The sequence below is a fragment of the Macaca nemestrina genome, chromosome 3 (genome assembly GCF_043159975.1).
Source record: "Macaca nemestrina isolate mMacNem1 chromosome 3, mMacNem.hap1, whole genome shotgun sequence".
NCBI classification, from domain to species: Eukaryota; Metazoa; Chordata; class Mammalia; order Primates; family Cercopithecidae; genus Macaca; species Macaca nemestrina.
The window spans coordinates 154,772,321-154,787,616 of NC_092127.1; the positions used below are offsets into that span (position 1 = coordinate 154,772,321).

The window sequence follows — 15,296 nt, forward strand, 5'->3', positions numbered from 1 at the left end:
GATCTTTGCTCAGTTCCATCCCTCAAAATGATAGGTGTATGAATTTGCCTGCCAATTTGCTCTGTGAAACTTGATTTAAGAAGAATAATAATGCTATTAGTGGATGTCAAATGTCTGACTGAGCACCAAGGACATTAGGGTGAATGCCTGAGTAGTCTCCGAAATGTGAGGAATGAGCATGTATCTGGTGTTACTATCATCATTTACTTTGTGTGTCTGTACTTGTGGGCCATTTTGAGATGTCTCCAACAACTTGGAAATTTGGGAATTGAGTATACCTTCTCATTTCTTTCTAAGACTAACATATGCAGAGCAAAGTCACCTGTAAGGGGGCTAGATTGGTTCCTAGGCCTGCAGGATTTGATAATCCCAATGGAAGATTAAATATCAATTTGTGGGGGCACGCCCAAGATGGCCGAATAGGAACAGCTCCAGCTTCTGGCACCCAGCGTGAGTGACACAGAAGACAGGTGATTTCTGCATTTTCAACTGAGGTACCAGGTTCATCTCACTGGGGCATGTCAGACAGTTGGCGCTGGTCCACGGGTGCAGCCCAAACAACGAGAGCTGAAGCAGGGTGAGGCATCGCCTCACCCGGGAAACACAAGGGGGAAGGGAATTCCTTTTCCTAGCCAAAGGAAACTGAGACATACAACACCTGGAAAATTGGGTAACTCCCACCCTAATACTGCCCTTTACCAAGGGTCTTAGCAAATGGCACACCGGGAGATTATATCCCACACCTGGCCCAGAGGGTCCCATGCCCACAGAGCCTCTCTCATTGCTCGCACAGCAGTCTGAGATCTAACTGCAAGGCAGCAGCAAGGCTGGGGGAGGGGTGCCCGCCATTGCTGAGGCTTAAGTAGGTAAACAAAGCCGCCAGGAAGCTCGAATTGGGTGAAGCCCACCGCAGCTCAAGGAGGCCTGCCTGCCTCTGCAGACTCCACCTCTGGGAACAGTGCATAGCTAAAAAAAAAAAGCAGCAGAAACCTCAGCATAGGTAAATGCCCCTGTCTGACAGCTTTGAAGAGAGCAGTGGATCTCCCAGCAGAGGTTGAGATCTGAGAAAGGACAGACTGCATTCTCAAGTGGGCCCCTGACCCCTGAGTAGCCTAACTGGGAGACATCCCCTACTAGGTGCAGACCGACACCTCACACCCACACAGTAGGGTACACTCCTGAGACGAAGCTTCCAGAGCAAGAATCAGACAGCAACACTTGCTGTTCAGCAATATTCTATCTTCTGCAGCCTCCGCTGCTGATACCCAGGCAAACAGGGTCTGGAGTGGACCTCAAGCAAACTCCAACAGACCTACAGCTGAGGGTCCTGGCTGTTAGAAGGAAAACTAACAAACAGAAAGGACACACACACCAAAACTCCATTAGTACGTCACCATCATCAAAGACCAAAGGCAGATAAAACCACAAAGATGGGGAAAAAGCAGTACAGAAAAGCTGGAAATTCAAAAAATGAGTGCACTCCCCATGCAAAAGAACGCAGCTCATCGCCAGCAATGGAACAAAGCTGGATGGAGAATGACTTTGACGAGTTGAGAGGAGAAGGCTTCAGTCGATCAAACTTCTCAGCGCTAAAGGAGGAACTATGTAACCAGTGCAAAGAAACTACAAACCTTGAAAAAAGAATGGATGAATGGATAACTAGAATAATCAATGCAGAGAAGACCTTAAAAGACCTGATAGAGATGAAAACCATAACATGAGAACTACGTGACAAACGCACAAGCTTCAGTAACTGACTCGATCAACTGGAAGAAAGAGTATCAGCGATTGTAGATCAAATGAATGAAATGAAGCAAGAAGGAAGTGTAGAGAAAAAAAGAGTAAAAAGAAATGATCAAAGCCTCCAAGAAATATGGGATTATGTGAAAAGACCAAATCTGTGTCTGATTGGTGTGCCTGAAAGTGAGGGGGAAAATGGAACCAAGTTGGAAAACAGTCTGCAGGATATCATTCAGGAGAACTTCCCCAACCTAGTGAGGCAGGCCAACATTCAAATTCAGGAAATACAGAGAACGCCACAAAGATACTCCTCGAGAAGAGCAACTCCAAGACACATAATTGTCAGATTCGTCAAAGTTGAAATGAAGGAAAAATGTTAAGGGCAGCAAGAGAGAAAGGTCAGGTTACACACAAAGGGAAGCCCATCAGACTAACAGCGAATCTCTCGGCAGAAACTCTACAAGCCAGAAGAGAGTGGGGGCCAATATTCAACATTCTTAAAGAAAAGAATTTTCAACCCAGAATTTCATATCCAGCCAAACTAAGTTTCATCAGTGAAGGAGAAATAAAGTCCTTTACAGACAAGCAAATGCTTAGAGATTTTGTCACCACCAGGCCTGCCTTACAAGAGATCCTGAAGGAAGCACTAAACATGGAAAGAACAACCAGTACCAGCCATTGCAAAAACATGCCAAAATGTAAAGTCCATCGTGCTAGAAAGAAACTGCATCAACTAGCGAGCAAAATAAGCAGCTAATATCATAATGACAGGATCAAGTTCACACATAACAATATTAACCTTAAATGTAAATGGACTAAATGCTCCAATTAAAAGACACAGACTGGCAAAGTGGATAAAGAGTCAAGATCCATCAGTTTGCTGTATTCAGGAGACCCATCTCACATGCAGAGACACACATAGGCTCAAAATAAAGGGATGAAGGAAGATCTATCAAGCAAATGGAAACAAAAAAAAGCAGGGGTTGCAATCCTAGTCTCTGATAAAACAGATTTTAAACTATCAAAGATCAAAAGAGCCAAAGAAGGCCATTACATAATGGTAAAGGGATCAATTCATCAGGAAGAGTTAACTATCGTAACTATATATGCACCCAGTACAGGAGCACCCAGATTCATAAAGCAAGTCCTTAGAGACTTACAAAGAGACTTAGACTCCCATACAATAATAATGGGAGACTTCAACACCCCACTGTCAACATTAGACAGATCAACGAGACAGAAAGTTAACAAGGATATCCAGGAATTGAACTCAACTCTACACCAAGCAGACCTAATAGACATCTACAGAACTCTCCACCCCAAATCAACAGAATATACATTCTTCTCAGCACCACATCGCACTTATTCCAAAGTCGACCACATAGTTGGAAGTAAAGCAGTCCTCAGCAAATGTGAAAGAACAGAAATTATAACCAACAGTCTCTCAGACCACAGTGCAATCAAACTAGAACTCAGGACTAAGAAACTCAATCAAGAATGCTCAACACCATGGAAACTGAACAACCTGCTCCTGAATGACTACTGGGTAAATAACAAAATGAAGGCAGAATAAAGATGTTCTTTGAAACCAATGAGAACAAAGATACAACATACCAGAATCTCTGGGACACATTGAAAGCAGTGTGTAGAGGGAAATTTATAGCACTAAGTGCCCACAAGAGAAAGCTGGAAAGATCTAAAATTGACGCTCTAACATCACAATTAAAAGAACTAGAGAAGCAAGAGCAAACACATTCAAAAGCTAGCAGAAGGCAAGAAATAACTAAGATCAGAACAGAACTGAAGGAGATAGAGACACAAAAAACCCTCCAAAATATCAATGAATCCAGGAGCTGGTTTTTTGAAAGATCAACAAAATTGATAGACCGCTAGCAAGACTATTAATAAAGAAGAAAAGAGAGAAGAATCAAATAGATGCAATGAAAAATGATAAGGGGGATATCACCCCTGCCCCCTCAGAAATACAAACTACCATCAGAGAATACTATAAACACCTCTACGCAAATAAACTAGAGAACCTAGAAGAAATGGATAATTTCCTGGACACTTACACTCTCCCAAGACTAAACCAGGAAGAAGTTGAATCCCTGAATATACCAATAGCAGGCTCTGAAATTGAGACAATAATTAATAGCCTACCAACCAAAAAAAGTCCAGGACTAGATGGATTCACAGCCAGTTCTACCAGAGGTACAAGGAGGAGCTGGTACCATTCCTTCTGAATATTGCAATCAATAGAAAAAGAGGGAATCCTCCCTAACTCATTTTACGAGGCCAACATCATCCTGATACCAAAGCTTGACAGAGATACAACAAAAAAAAGATAATTTTAGACCAATATCTCTGATGAACGTCGATGCAAAAATCCTTAATAAAATACTGGCAAACCGAATCCAGCAGCACATCAAAAGCTTATCCACCATGATCAAGGGGGCTTCAACCCTGGGATTCAAGGCTGGTTCAACATACACAAATCAATAAACATAATCCAGCATGTAAACAGAACCAAAGACAAAAGCCACATGATTATCTCAATAGATGCAGAAAAGGCCTTTGACAAAATTCAACAGCCATTCATGCTAAAAACTCTCAATAAATTCGGTATTGATGGAACATATCTCAAAATAATAAGAGCTATTTATGACAAACCCACAGCCAATATCATTCTGAATGGGCAAAAACTGGAAGCATTCCCTTTGACAACTGGCACAAGACAGGTATGCCCTCTCTCACCACTCCTATTCAACATAGTGTTGGAAGTTCTGGCTAGGGCAGTCAGGCAAGAGAAAGAAATAAAGTGTATTCACTTAGGAAAAGAAGTCAAATTGTCCCTGTTTGCAGATGACATGATTGTATATTTAGAAAACCCCATCGTCTCAGCCCAAAATCTCCTTAAGCTGATAAGCAACTTCAGCAAAGTCTCAGGATACAAAATCAACGTGCAAAAATCACAAGCATTCTTATACACCAGTAACAGAAAAACGGAGAGCCAAATCATGAATGAACTCCCATTCACAATTGCTTCAAAGAGAATAAAATACTTAGGAATCCAACTTACAAGGGATGTAAAGGACCTCTTCAAGGAGAACTACAGACCACTGCTCAGTGAAATAAAAGAGGATACAAACAAATAAAGAACATACCATGCTCATGGATAGGAAGAATCAATATTGTGAAAATGGTCATGGTGCCCAAGGTAATTTATAGATTCAGTGGCATCCCCATCAAGCTACCAATGACTTTCTTCACAGAATTGGAAAAAACTGCTCTAAAGTTCATATGGAACCAAAAAAGACCCTGTATTGCCAAGACAATCCTAAGCCAAAAGAACAAAGCTGGAGGCATCATGCTACCTGACTTCAAACTATACTACAAGGCTACAGTAACCAAAACAGCATGGTACTGGTACCAAAACAGAGATATAGACCAATGGAACAGAACAGAGCCCTCAGAAATAATACCACACATCTACAGCCATCTGATCTTTGACAAACCTGACAAACACAAGAAATGGGGAAAGGATTCCCTATTTAATAAATGGTGCTGGGAAAATTGGTTAGCCATAAGTAGAAAGCTGAAACTGAATCCTTTCCTTACTCCTTATACAAAAATTAATTCAAGATGGATTAAAGACTTAAATGTTAGACCTAATACCATAAAAACCCTAGAAGAAAACCTAGGTAATACCATTCAGGACATAGGCATGGGCAAGTACTTCATGTCTAAAACACCAAAAGCAATGGCAACAAAAGCCAAAATTGACAAATGGGATCTAATTAAACTAAAGAGCTTCTGCACAGCAAAAGAAACTACCATCAGAGTGAACAGGCAACCTACAGAATGGGAGAAAATTTTTGCAATCTACTCATCTGACAAAGGGCTAATATCCAGAACCTATAAAGAACTCAATAAAATTTTCAAGAAAAAAACATCCCCATCAAAAAGTGGGCAAAGGATATGAACAGACACTTCTCTAGAGAAAACATTCATACAGCCAACAGACACATGAAAAAATGCTGATCATCACTGGCCATCAGAGAAATGCAAATCAAAACCACAATGAGATACCATCTCACACCAGTTAGAATGGCAATCATTAAAAAATCAGGAAACAACAGGTGCTGGAGAGGATGTGGAGAAATAGGAACACTTTTACACTGTTGGTGGGACTGTAAACTAGTTCAACCATTGTGGAAAACAGTGTGGCGATTCTGCAAGGATCTAGAAGTAGAAATAGCATTTGTCCCAGCCATCCCATTACTGGGGATATACCCAAAGGATTATAAGTCATGCTGCTATAAAGACACATGCACACGTATGTTTATTGCAGCACTATTCCCAGTAGCAAAGACTTGGAGTCAACCCAAATGTCCATCAGTGACAGACTGGATTAAGAAAATGTGGCAGATATACTCCATGGAATACTATGCAGCCATAAAAAAGGATGAGTTCATGTCCTTTTTGGGACATGGATGCAGCTGGAAACTATCATTCTTAGCAAACTATCACAAGAACAGAAAACCAAATGCCACATGTTCTCACTCATAGGTGGGAATTGAACAATGAGATCACTTGGACACAGGAAGGGGAACATCACACACTGGGTCCTATTGTGGGGAGGGGTGGGGAAGGGATAGCATTAGGAGATATACCTATTGTAAATGACAAGTTAATGGGTGCAGCACACCTACATGGCACATGTATACATATGTAACCTGCACATTGTGCACATGTACCCTGGAACTTAAAGTATAATAAAAATAAATAAATAAATATGAATTTGTATTCAAAGATGGAAATGGGGATAGAGATGGTCAAGGAAGGGGTAAGTCATGGGGTTAAACATTATCAGCACTCTTCTCAGTTCTGCGGAGGGGAATAGAAGCATTAGCCAACAGACTTGAAGTATCATGGCCCCATTGCCAAGATATTGCAACAAACTTTTAAGAAGTTGGTCCTACAGATGCATCTACCCCTTTAGCAGGATTGGTTGCATCAGGCTGTACTTCTCCAATGCTATGAGAGTCTTAGTTCGTCTAACCACTGGTGGATGGGTTACTTTGGTCATTTAACTTTCTACATAGGCCAATCTGGGAGAGTTGAATTGATTATGGAACTTCAGTTACTCTAGTTCATATGGCAATTACTTCTCCTCATAAATTTACTAATTGTTGTTTGGACATCAGTCCTACAGGCTTGGACAACATATGTCTACTTGAAAGAGATCTGTTTCTAGTATATTGCTAATCTGGTTTTGCTCACTTGTTAATTCATCAGGCTTTGAGGGCTTACTATGAACAGAGGTATAATAGGTAACTTACCATGTAACAAGGAAAGCAGGTGAATTGTCAATTACACCACAAGGTAAAGAATTACCACCCCAAAACATTCTTCAACCTCTAACCCAGAAGCTGCCTCCCATTTTTATGAGGCTCAGCCTATGACTGTATCATTATCCACCCAGTTAACTCTTTAAGTATAATAGACTTTTACAATATCTATTACATTTATTGTAATACAAATTACATGTATTGTAATCTATTACAATTTTTTTTTTTTTTTTTTTTTTTTTTTTTTTTTTTTGAGACGGAGTCTCGCTCTGTAGCCCGGGCTGGAGTGCAGTGGCCGGATCTCAGCTCACTGCAAGCTCCGCCTCCCAGGTTTACGCCATTCTCCTGCCTCAGCCTCCCGAGTAGCTGGGACTACAGGCACCCGCCACCTCGCCCGGCTAGTTTTTTTTTTTTGTATTTTTTAGTAGAGACGGGGTTTCACGGTGTTCGCCAGGATGGTCTCGATCTCCTGACCTCGTGATCCGCCCGTCTCAGCCTCCCAAAGTGCTGGGATTACAGGCTTGAGCCACCGCGCCCGGCCATCTATTACAATATTAGGTGTTTTAAGTACATTGCATATATATTCATTCATTTACTACCAACTATTCCAGGAGACGAACACATAATATTTCTCTTTGAAAGATTAGGAAACTGAAGCCTAGTGAAAGTAAGTAACTACCTAAAGTCATGTTTTATTCTTGGCTTTGCCATTTACCAAATACTGTTCATTCGACTATACTTAATACGGGGTTTGAACCCATTACATTGTGGGCTTCAGAGTTCAGTCTGAACTAGAGAAGATGGGTGGGTCACTGAGTGGATCTCAGAAGCAGTCAGTCGAATGTCTTGCAGTCCGTTTCCATTAAATATGCGAGTATCATATGTCCTCTTCGTGCAAGATTGTGCTAGGAAAAGCTAAGAGAGATATCAAAGAGCATGAGTAAGATGCGTTTCTTTCTCTCAGTATATTTCACCTTAGCATGACTTACAGACAAAGAAGGCTTCTGAAGGCCTGCCCTACAGAGAAGACTCAGTGAGAAGTGTTACTAGATCCAGAACGGCACTCCCCTTCCTTCTGCTTTCTGTGAGGGGATGACATAAAAGCATCACAGTTTTCAGTAGTCCTTAGGAGTTCAGACAGGTGGATTAAAAGCTACTAGTAAATTTTAATGACTTATGTGAACGAACCCTCTAAATTATTAAACAAATCGCAAGGGACATGGGTTCCTTAAAACGAAGAATAGAACCGTGTATAGGAAGGAATGCCATCTTAGTTTGACCTTCTTTGGGGCAGGGTGGTAAAGGATTCTCCTATTTTGATTGTCTTTGTCACCACTCTAATAGCTCAGCTCAGGCATTGCCCAGGTGTGCACATGTAGCTCTTTATGTGGTTATTATAGCTGATGAAGGTGGTGATATGCAAAGGAAATTAAAAAATGAAGTCATAAAATAGAATTATCTGGTGCGTATTGAATAACTGTCAATTTTGAATGTAGCAAATGTGTTTTCACCTCTAACCCAGAACTGTGAGATCAAAATTGCTACTTACCTTCCTCAAAGTGTTGGTTCATTAATCAAATAGAAGAGCCTGTTTCTCTTCTCCATGGAAAGAGTCTGGACTGACAGGTTACTTATGTTAAGTCCAGACCTAACTTGCCCATTTCTGTAATGTAAGATGATTTCATTGAAGAGTTTAATTATAATGGTTGCAAACTCTCACTTCCAAATTAGCAAAAATGCTAGTCTTTTTCCCAGGTACCTTCATCAGAATATTCCTGAGGATCTCTGAGGTCAAGTATGTTCACTGAGCTATTTCTGAGAACTTCTGAGATTGCTGTGCCTGTTTACTGCTAGCTTGCTGTCACCTGCTAGGAGTAAACAGAGAATCGGATACATCGCAGAAGGTGATACCCGCAACCTCTGGCCTTCAGACATTCTGGGAGTGGGCTTCAGGTGCCTGTTGGCTCTCCAATTCACTGCTGAGGAGACAGAGGAGAGGTGACTACCAGCTTACTGGCTGAGAGTCTCACTCCCTGCTTTCAGTGCAGATCTCCCTTCCTCAGTATCACACCTGCTCAGGGCACACCAGAGCCAAGCATTCTGCAGACATTCAGCTTCATGTACAGTATCTTGCCAAAGCTTTTCTGTAGTGCCTGGGTAAAGAAAGCCTATGTTATCTGTGACAGCCTGTGCTCAGAGCCATCCAGTCTCTTCGATGGTCCTACCCCTGGCAACAGGTTACAGTTTGGACTTTTCCCCTCATTTTGGTGAGTTTTCTCTTTAAAGATCCCTTATTATCTGATGTAGGTTGGGCCCCTACTAAATCCATTAGGATTGTTTTAATTACTCTGATTCCCACATAAGGGATAGGGTTAATTCCAATCCCTTTAGTTCAAGGAAAATCCTTTGCCCCACAGAAATTCTTGAATACAAATTAATATCTGAGGGAGAGATGCAGTATCCAACTGCTTTCAGTGGATAGCAGTATCCAGTGCTCTCCCAGCAGCATTTGAGACCCCAGTGTAAGTAGGTATGTCTAGAGGGAGTGACACCCAGCTCCTCAGCTAAGGACATCCCAGGGCCAGGCCCTCAAAAGTCCCATTGCATAAATACAACACTCAAAAGTCCATTATATCAGGTAAATACAACACAACCTGAGAACATCAGCTCAGAGTGGAGTGGAGAGCTGGTTTTTGAGGCTCTCTCTCTCATCCAGAGACTGGGAACAGCACGCTCTGGTCTTCATGCTACCAGGAAGGAAGACCTAATAAAGGACTCAATTTTTTTAAAGATTGATCTCCCTCTATTTGATAATCCATATGTGAAATTTCAATTATACAAAACTAGAGGGAAACGTGTGTGTTTAGAACATGGTGTAGGGAAACACTGTGAGCAAAGCTGTCGATTGGGTCTGAAACCCTAAAATGGGTGTGACAGTACCTATCAGAGCATGTGACCTCCAGGGTGATAAGGATACAGTGTGCCTCTCAACCTGTGCCCCTCCTACTTGGAAAGCTTTCAGTGGCTGGCTGCCAAGCAGAGCGCAGGGTCCTCAGGGACCTGGCCTGTGTGCTTCCTCAGCGTGGTTTCTAGTCGGCCTTCTGTCTGTGCTCCAGCAGCACTGCCCTGTTTGCTCTCCCCTGCACACATGACACTGTTTCTCACACCCCAGTCCCTGTGCTCATGCTTCTCACCTTTGTAGAACACCTCAATGATTTTCTGGTTTCAAACCATAACAAACCCCACAGGCCAGCTTTTCGTGTAGTTTGTTACCAGCACTTGGCCAACAGTTGTTTTTTAATCAGTGGGTGGAGCAGCTTTTCTTGCCCTCAAAAAACAGTCAACCACTCCTTTTTCATTGGGTATATGTATTTGGCAGACATTGGGTACCTGCTGTTTGTTGGCACTGGTGTTGGAAAGATGAATAACACACCTTCTGTGGCCCTAGGGAGTTCCCATTCTGGTAGGGGGAACCTGACTCAGACAGCAACAAAACCTGCTGGTAAGTGTTTTGCTGAAGAGTGGGGAGGTTCAAAGGGCTGTGGAAACCCAAAGACGTTTCTCTAACTTGAACATCATAGAACACTTCAGAAGAAACCACATGTCAGCAGGTCTTATGGGAGGAGTTGGCATTGGCTAGGCAGCAGAGAGAAGAAAAATGGGTTTTGGAGATACAATACTGTTGTCACCCCTTTGATTTTCACTAGAAGGTACAAAAAGCTGTTTAAAATACTATCTGTTCATATACTGTTCTAGAACTTGTATGTATTTTTTGAAATGTCAGCGTTGCAACAAAGTACGCAGTTGAATCTAGCATTTTGTTTCAATAATTATGAGATGACTTGAAGTGCTCTTGAGAAATTTAAAATTCATTTGAATTCTAACTGGAGAAACAAATAGGTGATGATAGTGAGTTGGATCACTGTTGCAGTTCCTTATTTAAACCTATCTTTTCTTCTGTCTTCATCTGGGAAAAAACCCAGAAAAGTATTAAATGCGTATGCCTGAATTTTTGACTATATTTTAAATTACCTTTATTTTGTTAGTTTTAACTAAAACTGTAATTTAAACCAGTTTAAAAATAATTTTTACTTCTGGGCATCTTTTTATATAATGGAAGGAAATAAGTTGAACACTTATGGGGGAAATGTAAAGTTGATGTTATGTCTTATTTTTGATACGGCTCAGTTTTTACATGACTATTAAATGCTGCCCTTTAAATCTAGTAGAAATGTTAAATGTGAGGTTGTTACTTTTTATTATAAAAGAAACAGCAGTAAGGGGAAGCATGTAGCTTTTAACAGATTTCATATTCTAGCCTAGTTATGAAATGTGTTTTTGGTCTGGACAATAAAACATTTCTTGTCCAATAAGAAGATGATCTCTTTTTAAGGTTATGAGAAGACAGATGATGTTTCAGAGAAGACCTCGCTGGCTGACCAGGAGGAAGTGAGGACTATTTTCATCAACCAGCCCCAGCTGACAAAATTCTGCAATAACCATGTCAGGTAGGAACTTCCAAAGAATGCCATGAGACCAGCCAGCAGAGCAGAGCTGGTTAGGTCAAAGTGAAAATGCTTGCAAAGAACTTTCAGTGCAGTCGGTTAATATTTGAGAGCTCCCTGGTGGCAGTGTGAATAGGCTGTTTCTCCATCTTCTATCCCATAGAGAAATATTAATAAGAATCTGGAAATAGCGAGGAGCAGAAAGAATAAGCATCCATCCTCTGCCGGGTCTATGTAGATGGTCTGAATAATGGAAGCTGCTTATGTGTAAATGCCTGTGTCCTAAACCTGTTAATAGAGCGATGCATTACTGGTTTTGGATAACAAGTTTTAACATTTTAGGAGAGGTCTTTGCAATTCTGCACCAAGAATTCCTTCTGGTTATATAGTCTTTAAATATTGGTTTTTAATAGTTGTGAAGTTTAGTATGGTGGGGAGGAATGGAGGGCTGTGCGAATTACTTCACTGCACTGTTGTGTTTTCATTCCAACAATAGTGTAAAAAGTATCTGTAAGCACTGGCCACTTAAGCGGCTTCTGGGACCACATAAACACCTTCAGTGCCAGCAAAGTGTTTCTCCAGTGGCAGAGTTACTAGATTTGAGAAGTGCTCACTTAATATGTACAACTTCAAATTCTAGAGGAACACCTCTCAATTTGGGTAGTGTGGCATGTGTCTGCTTTAATCTCCTTTCTATTTGATAAACAATAGGAAGATCTAGATGTTTCTAAGAGCTAAGTGGTGATATCTTACTGATGTGGGCATATCTGGTGTGTTTAATGTGGATTTCTAGCCAAGTTCCTGGAGTGGCAGTGAAGAAAATTCAAGCAGAACCCCAGAAATCTCCCTGAAATTATCCAGAAAAGGCATCTCTGTTTACAGTGTCAGGTCAAATTGCTGATATGGGGGGATTTTTTTTTGCAAGATTTTATTTTCTACTCACATGTTGTACTCTCTCTTATGGAGGACTGGAGCCCTTTAACTCCAAAGTTGCTCTTCTTTGTAAGCTACTTCTAGTAATGTTAAGCAGGCTAACTGGCCAAAGAGGACAAAAGATTATGCAAAAAATAAAACCTGTGGTATTCACTGTTTACTATTTATTTAACCTTTTCACTCTCTTTCATTTAGGTTAATAACCCTTTGCAATATTCTCCCAGTTTGAAACAGCGGCAAATGTTCCTTATCTAACTTTTTATATGGTAGTAACAGAACTTTGTAGTATGGGTGCTAATTATGGAGAAGTTTTATACTGCTTTTCATTTTTGTTTTCTAGCACTGCAAAATACAACATAATCACATTCCTTCCAAGATTTCTCTACTCTCAGTTCAGAAGAGCTGCTAATTCATTTTTTCTCTTTATTGCACTGCTTCAGGTAAAGTCATATCATAAAACCTTGTCAAATGTTCAGGTACTAATAAATGTTAAGCCCGTGACCAATCCCCTGAGGTTTGTCTAAATGCCGAGAGGTAAGCTGGTTTTGGTGGGCATTTCGGGCTCCTGCTGCAAGCAGTGTTAGAATCCACTACCTTTTCCAGCCTTTTGCTTCATTTTTATCAGCTTATGTTGGATGTTCTATAAATTTGATGTGGCAAGGACTGTTCATTTTGGGTGGTAAAGGGGATGGTACGTTTTCTTAAAATGTTAATTTTTGTAGTAAAAGTGTCAACTCTGAACCTTAGAATGCAAGAATTTAAATCTTGTGCTTCTCTTTGTATGTAAATTAGTTGTAGTCAGAAAAAGTTCCAGTTTATTAAAAGTAGCGTGTTTAATATATGCTTAAATTTGAGAAAATATTTTCATTGACCTTGAAAATAAAGAATTTTTAAAACACCACAAAACACAAGGAAAAAAATTTAAAACTCTCACTATTCCACCACCAGAGACAATTACTCTTAAATTGTGGGTATATATCCTTCTGGTCTTTCTTTTTTCTTTCCAACCGTTGTTTATTGATTTAGTTTACAAAAAGGAGATCATAGTATACCTATTGTTTTGTAACCTGCCGTATTCATATAACAATGTGTGGATATTTTCCCAGTTATTCATTGTGTTTCTAAAATGTCATTTTAATAGTTATATTTTAGTGAATAGATATACTGTAACTTATGTAGCCAATTTTCCAGTGGAGGTGGTAGTCCTATATACAACTGCTTACCATGAAACTAATTAGCATGCTTTTCCAGTACTTATCAGATATGAACAAATTACTTCACCCAGCATTAGTCCACCGAGATACTAAAATCAATGAGGCATGTTTTAGAAGGCACTAAGACTGTTTTCTTGAATCTATTGTAAATTTTCTAGTTCTCATTGGATTTCTCTTATTTTTTTTTTTTTTCCAAATAGCAAATACCTGATGTGTCACCAACAGGTCGTTACACAACACTGGTTCCTCTCTTATTTATTTTAGCTGTGGCAGCTATCAAAGAGATAATAGAAGATATTGTAAGTATTCTATTTTTTTCATAAATATATGTGACTTTGTTATTTATATATGTTTTAAATGTTAGTTTTTCCTTAAATCATTTAATTCTTGGCATGCGCTGTCCATTCAACTTCAAATGTCTAGAATATGTTCCTACCCCTGAAGTTAATTTTTGTTTTCTATAATATTGCTAAATGTTTGTTACAGTGTTCTATTGCATTTATAGTTTAGCAAATAAAAGAAATTAATTTACTATACTAATTGACTTGAGGAGAAAAGTACATTTGAACATTATTTTCAATTAAATGAAAAAATCTCCAAATTAAGTGATATTTTTTGATATTTTCTATTTTTTAATTTAAATAATTTTAATAAATTTCACTTTATTAAATGCCTTTGATTCCTTCTCACTTTATTTAGTAGTTCTAAGCTTCTTTTTCCTTTATCTCATTTTTTAAAAGAAAGTAACCAGATTTGCTATTTTTATTCTGTAGTAATAAGAGAAAGGGGAAGTCACTTTCTCCTTTATAAAACTAACTCTCCCAGATAAATTCAGGCCTTTTTTCTGTTTTATCTGTTTTAACTGTCTTACTTGAGGAGACCAATGTTTTGTTTTGGTTTGATTTTTTCCTATTCTTTTAAAATACTTCATATATATATATATAGAGAGAGAGAGAGAGAGAGAGAGAGAGAGAGAGACTTTTAAGTTCAGGGGTACATGTGTAGGGTTGTTACATGGGTAAATGTGTGTCATGGGGTTTTATTGTACAGATTATTTCATCACCCAGGCATTCAGCTGAGTATCTATTAGTTACTTTTAGTTATTTTTCCTGATCCTCTCCCTCCTGCCACCTTCCACCCTCCAGTGGGCCTCAGTGTGTGGTGTTCCCCTCTGTGTCCATGTGTTCTCATCATTTACTCCCACTTACAAGTGAGAACACATGGTATTTGGTTTTCTGTTCCTGTGTTAGTTTGCTAAGGATAATGGCCTCCATCCAGCTCCATTCGTGTCCCTGCAAAGGACATGATCTCGTTCTTTTTTATGGCTGCATAGTATTCCATGGTGTATATGTACCACATTTTCCTATCCAGTCTATCATTGATGGGCATTTAGGTTGATTCATGTCTTTGCTTTTGTGAATAAGGCTGAAATGAACATACACATGCATGTGTCTTTATAATAGAATGATTTATATTCCTTTGGGTATGTACCCAGTAATGGGATTGCTGGGTCAAATGGTATTTCTGTCTTTAAGTCTTTGAGGAATCACCAC

At 39.8% G+C, this 15,296-nt stretch overlaps 1 protein-coding gene across 8 annotated transcripts in view; it reads left to right on the forward strand.

The window, feature by feature from the left end:
- LOC105487701 (ATPase phospholipid transporting 8A1) overlaps nt 1-15,296 on the forward strand; it is a 266,324-nt gene that overhangs the window by 26,284 nt on the left and 224,744 nt on the right. For 4 of the 8 annotated variants that reach the window (XM_011751245.3, XM_011751247.3, XM_011751246.3 and 1 more), the window contains exons 2-4: nt 11,485-11,599; nt 12,870-12,969; nt 13,944-14,042. In XM_011751245.3, the coding sequence (XP_011749547.1) occupies nt 11,485-11,599; nt 12,870-12,969; nt 13,944-14,042 (314 nt within the window). Of the gene's footprint in view, nt 1-7,668; nt 10,594-11,484; nt 11,600-12,869; nt 12,970-13,943; nt 14,043-15,296 lie in introns of those variants that run through there. The other 4 variants (XM_011751242.3, XM_071093665.1, XM_011751243.3 and 1 more) reach the window with 3 other exon arrangements.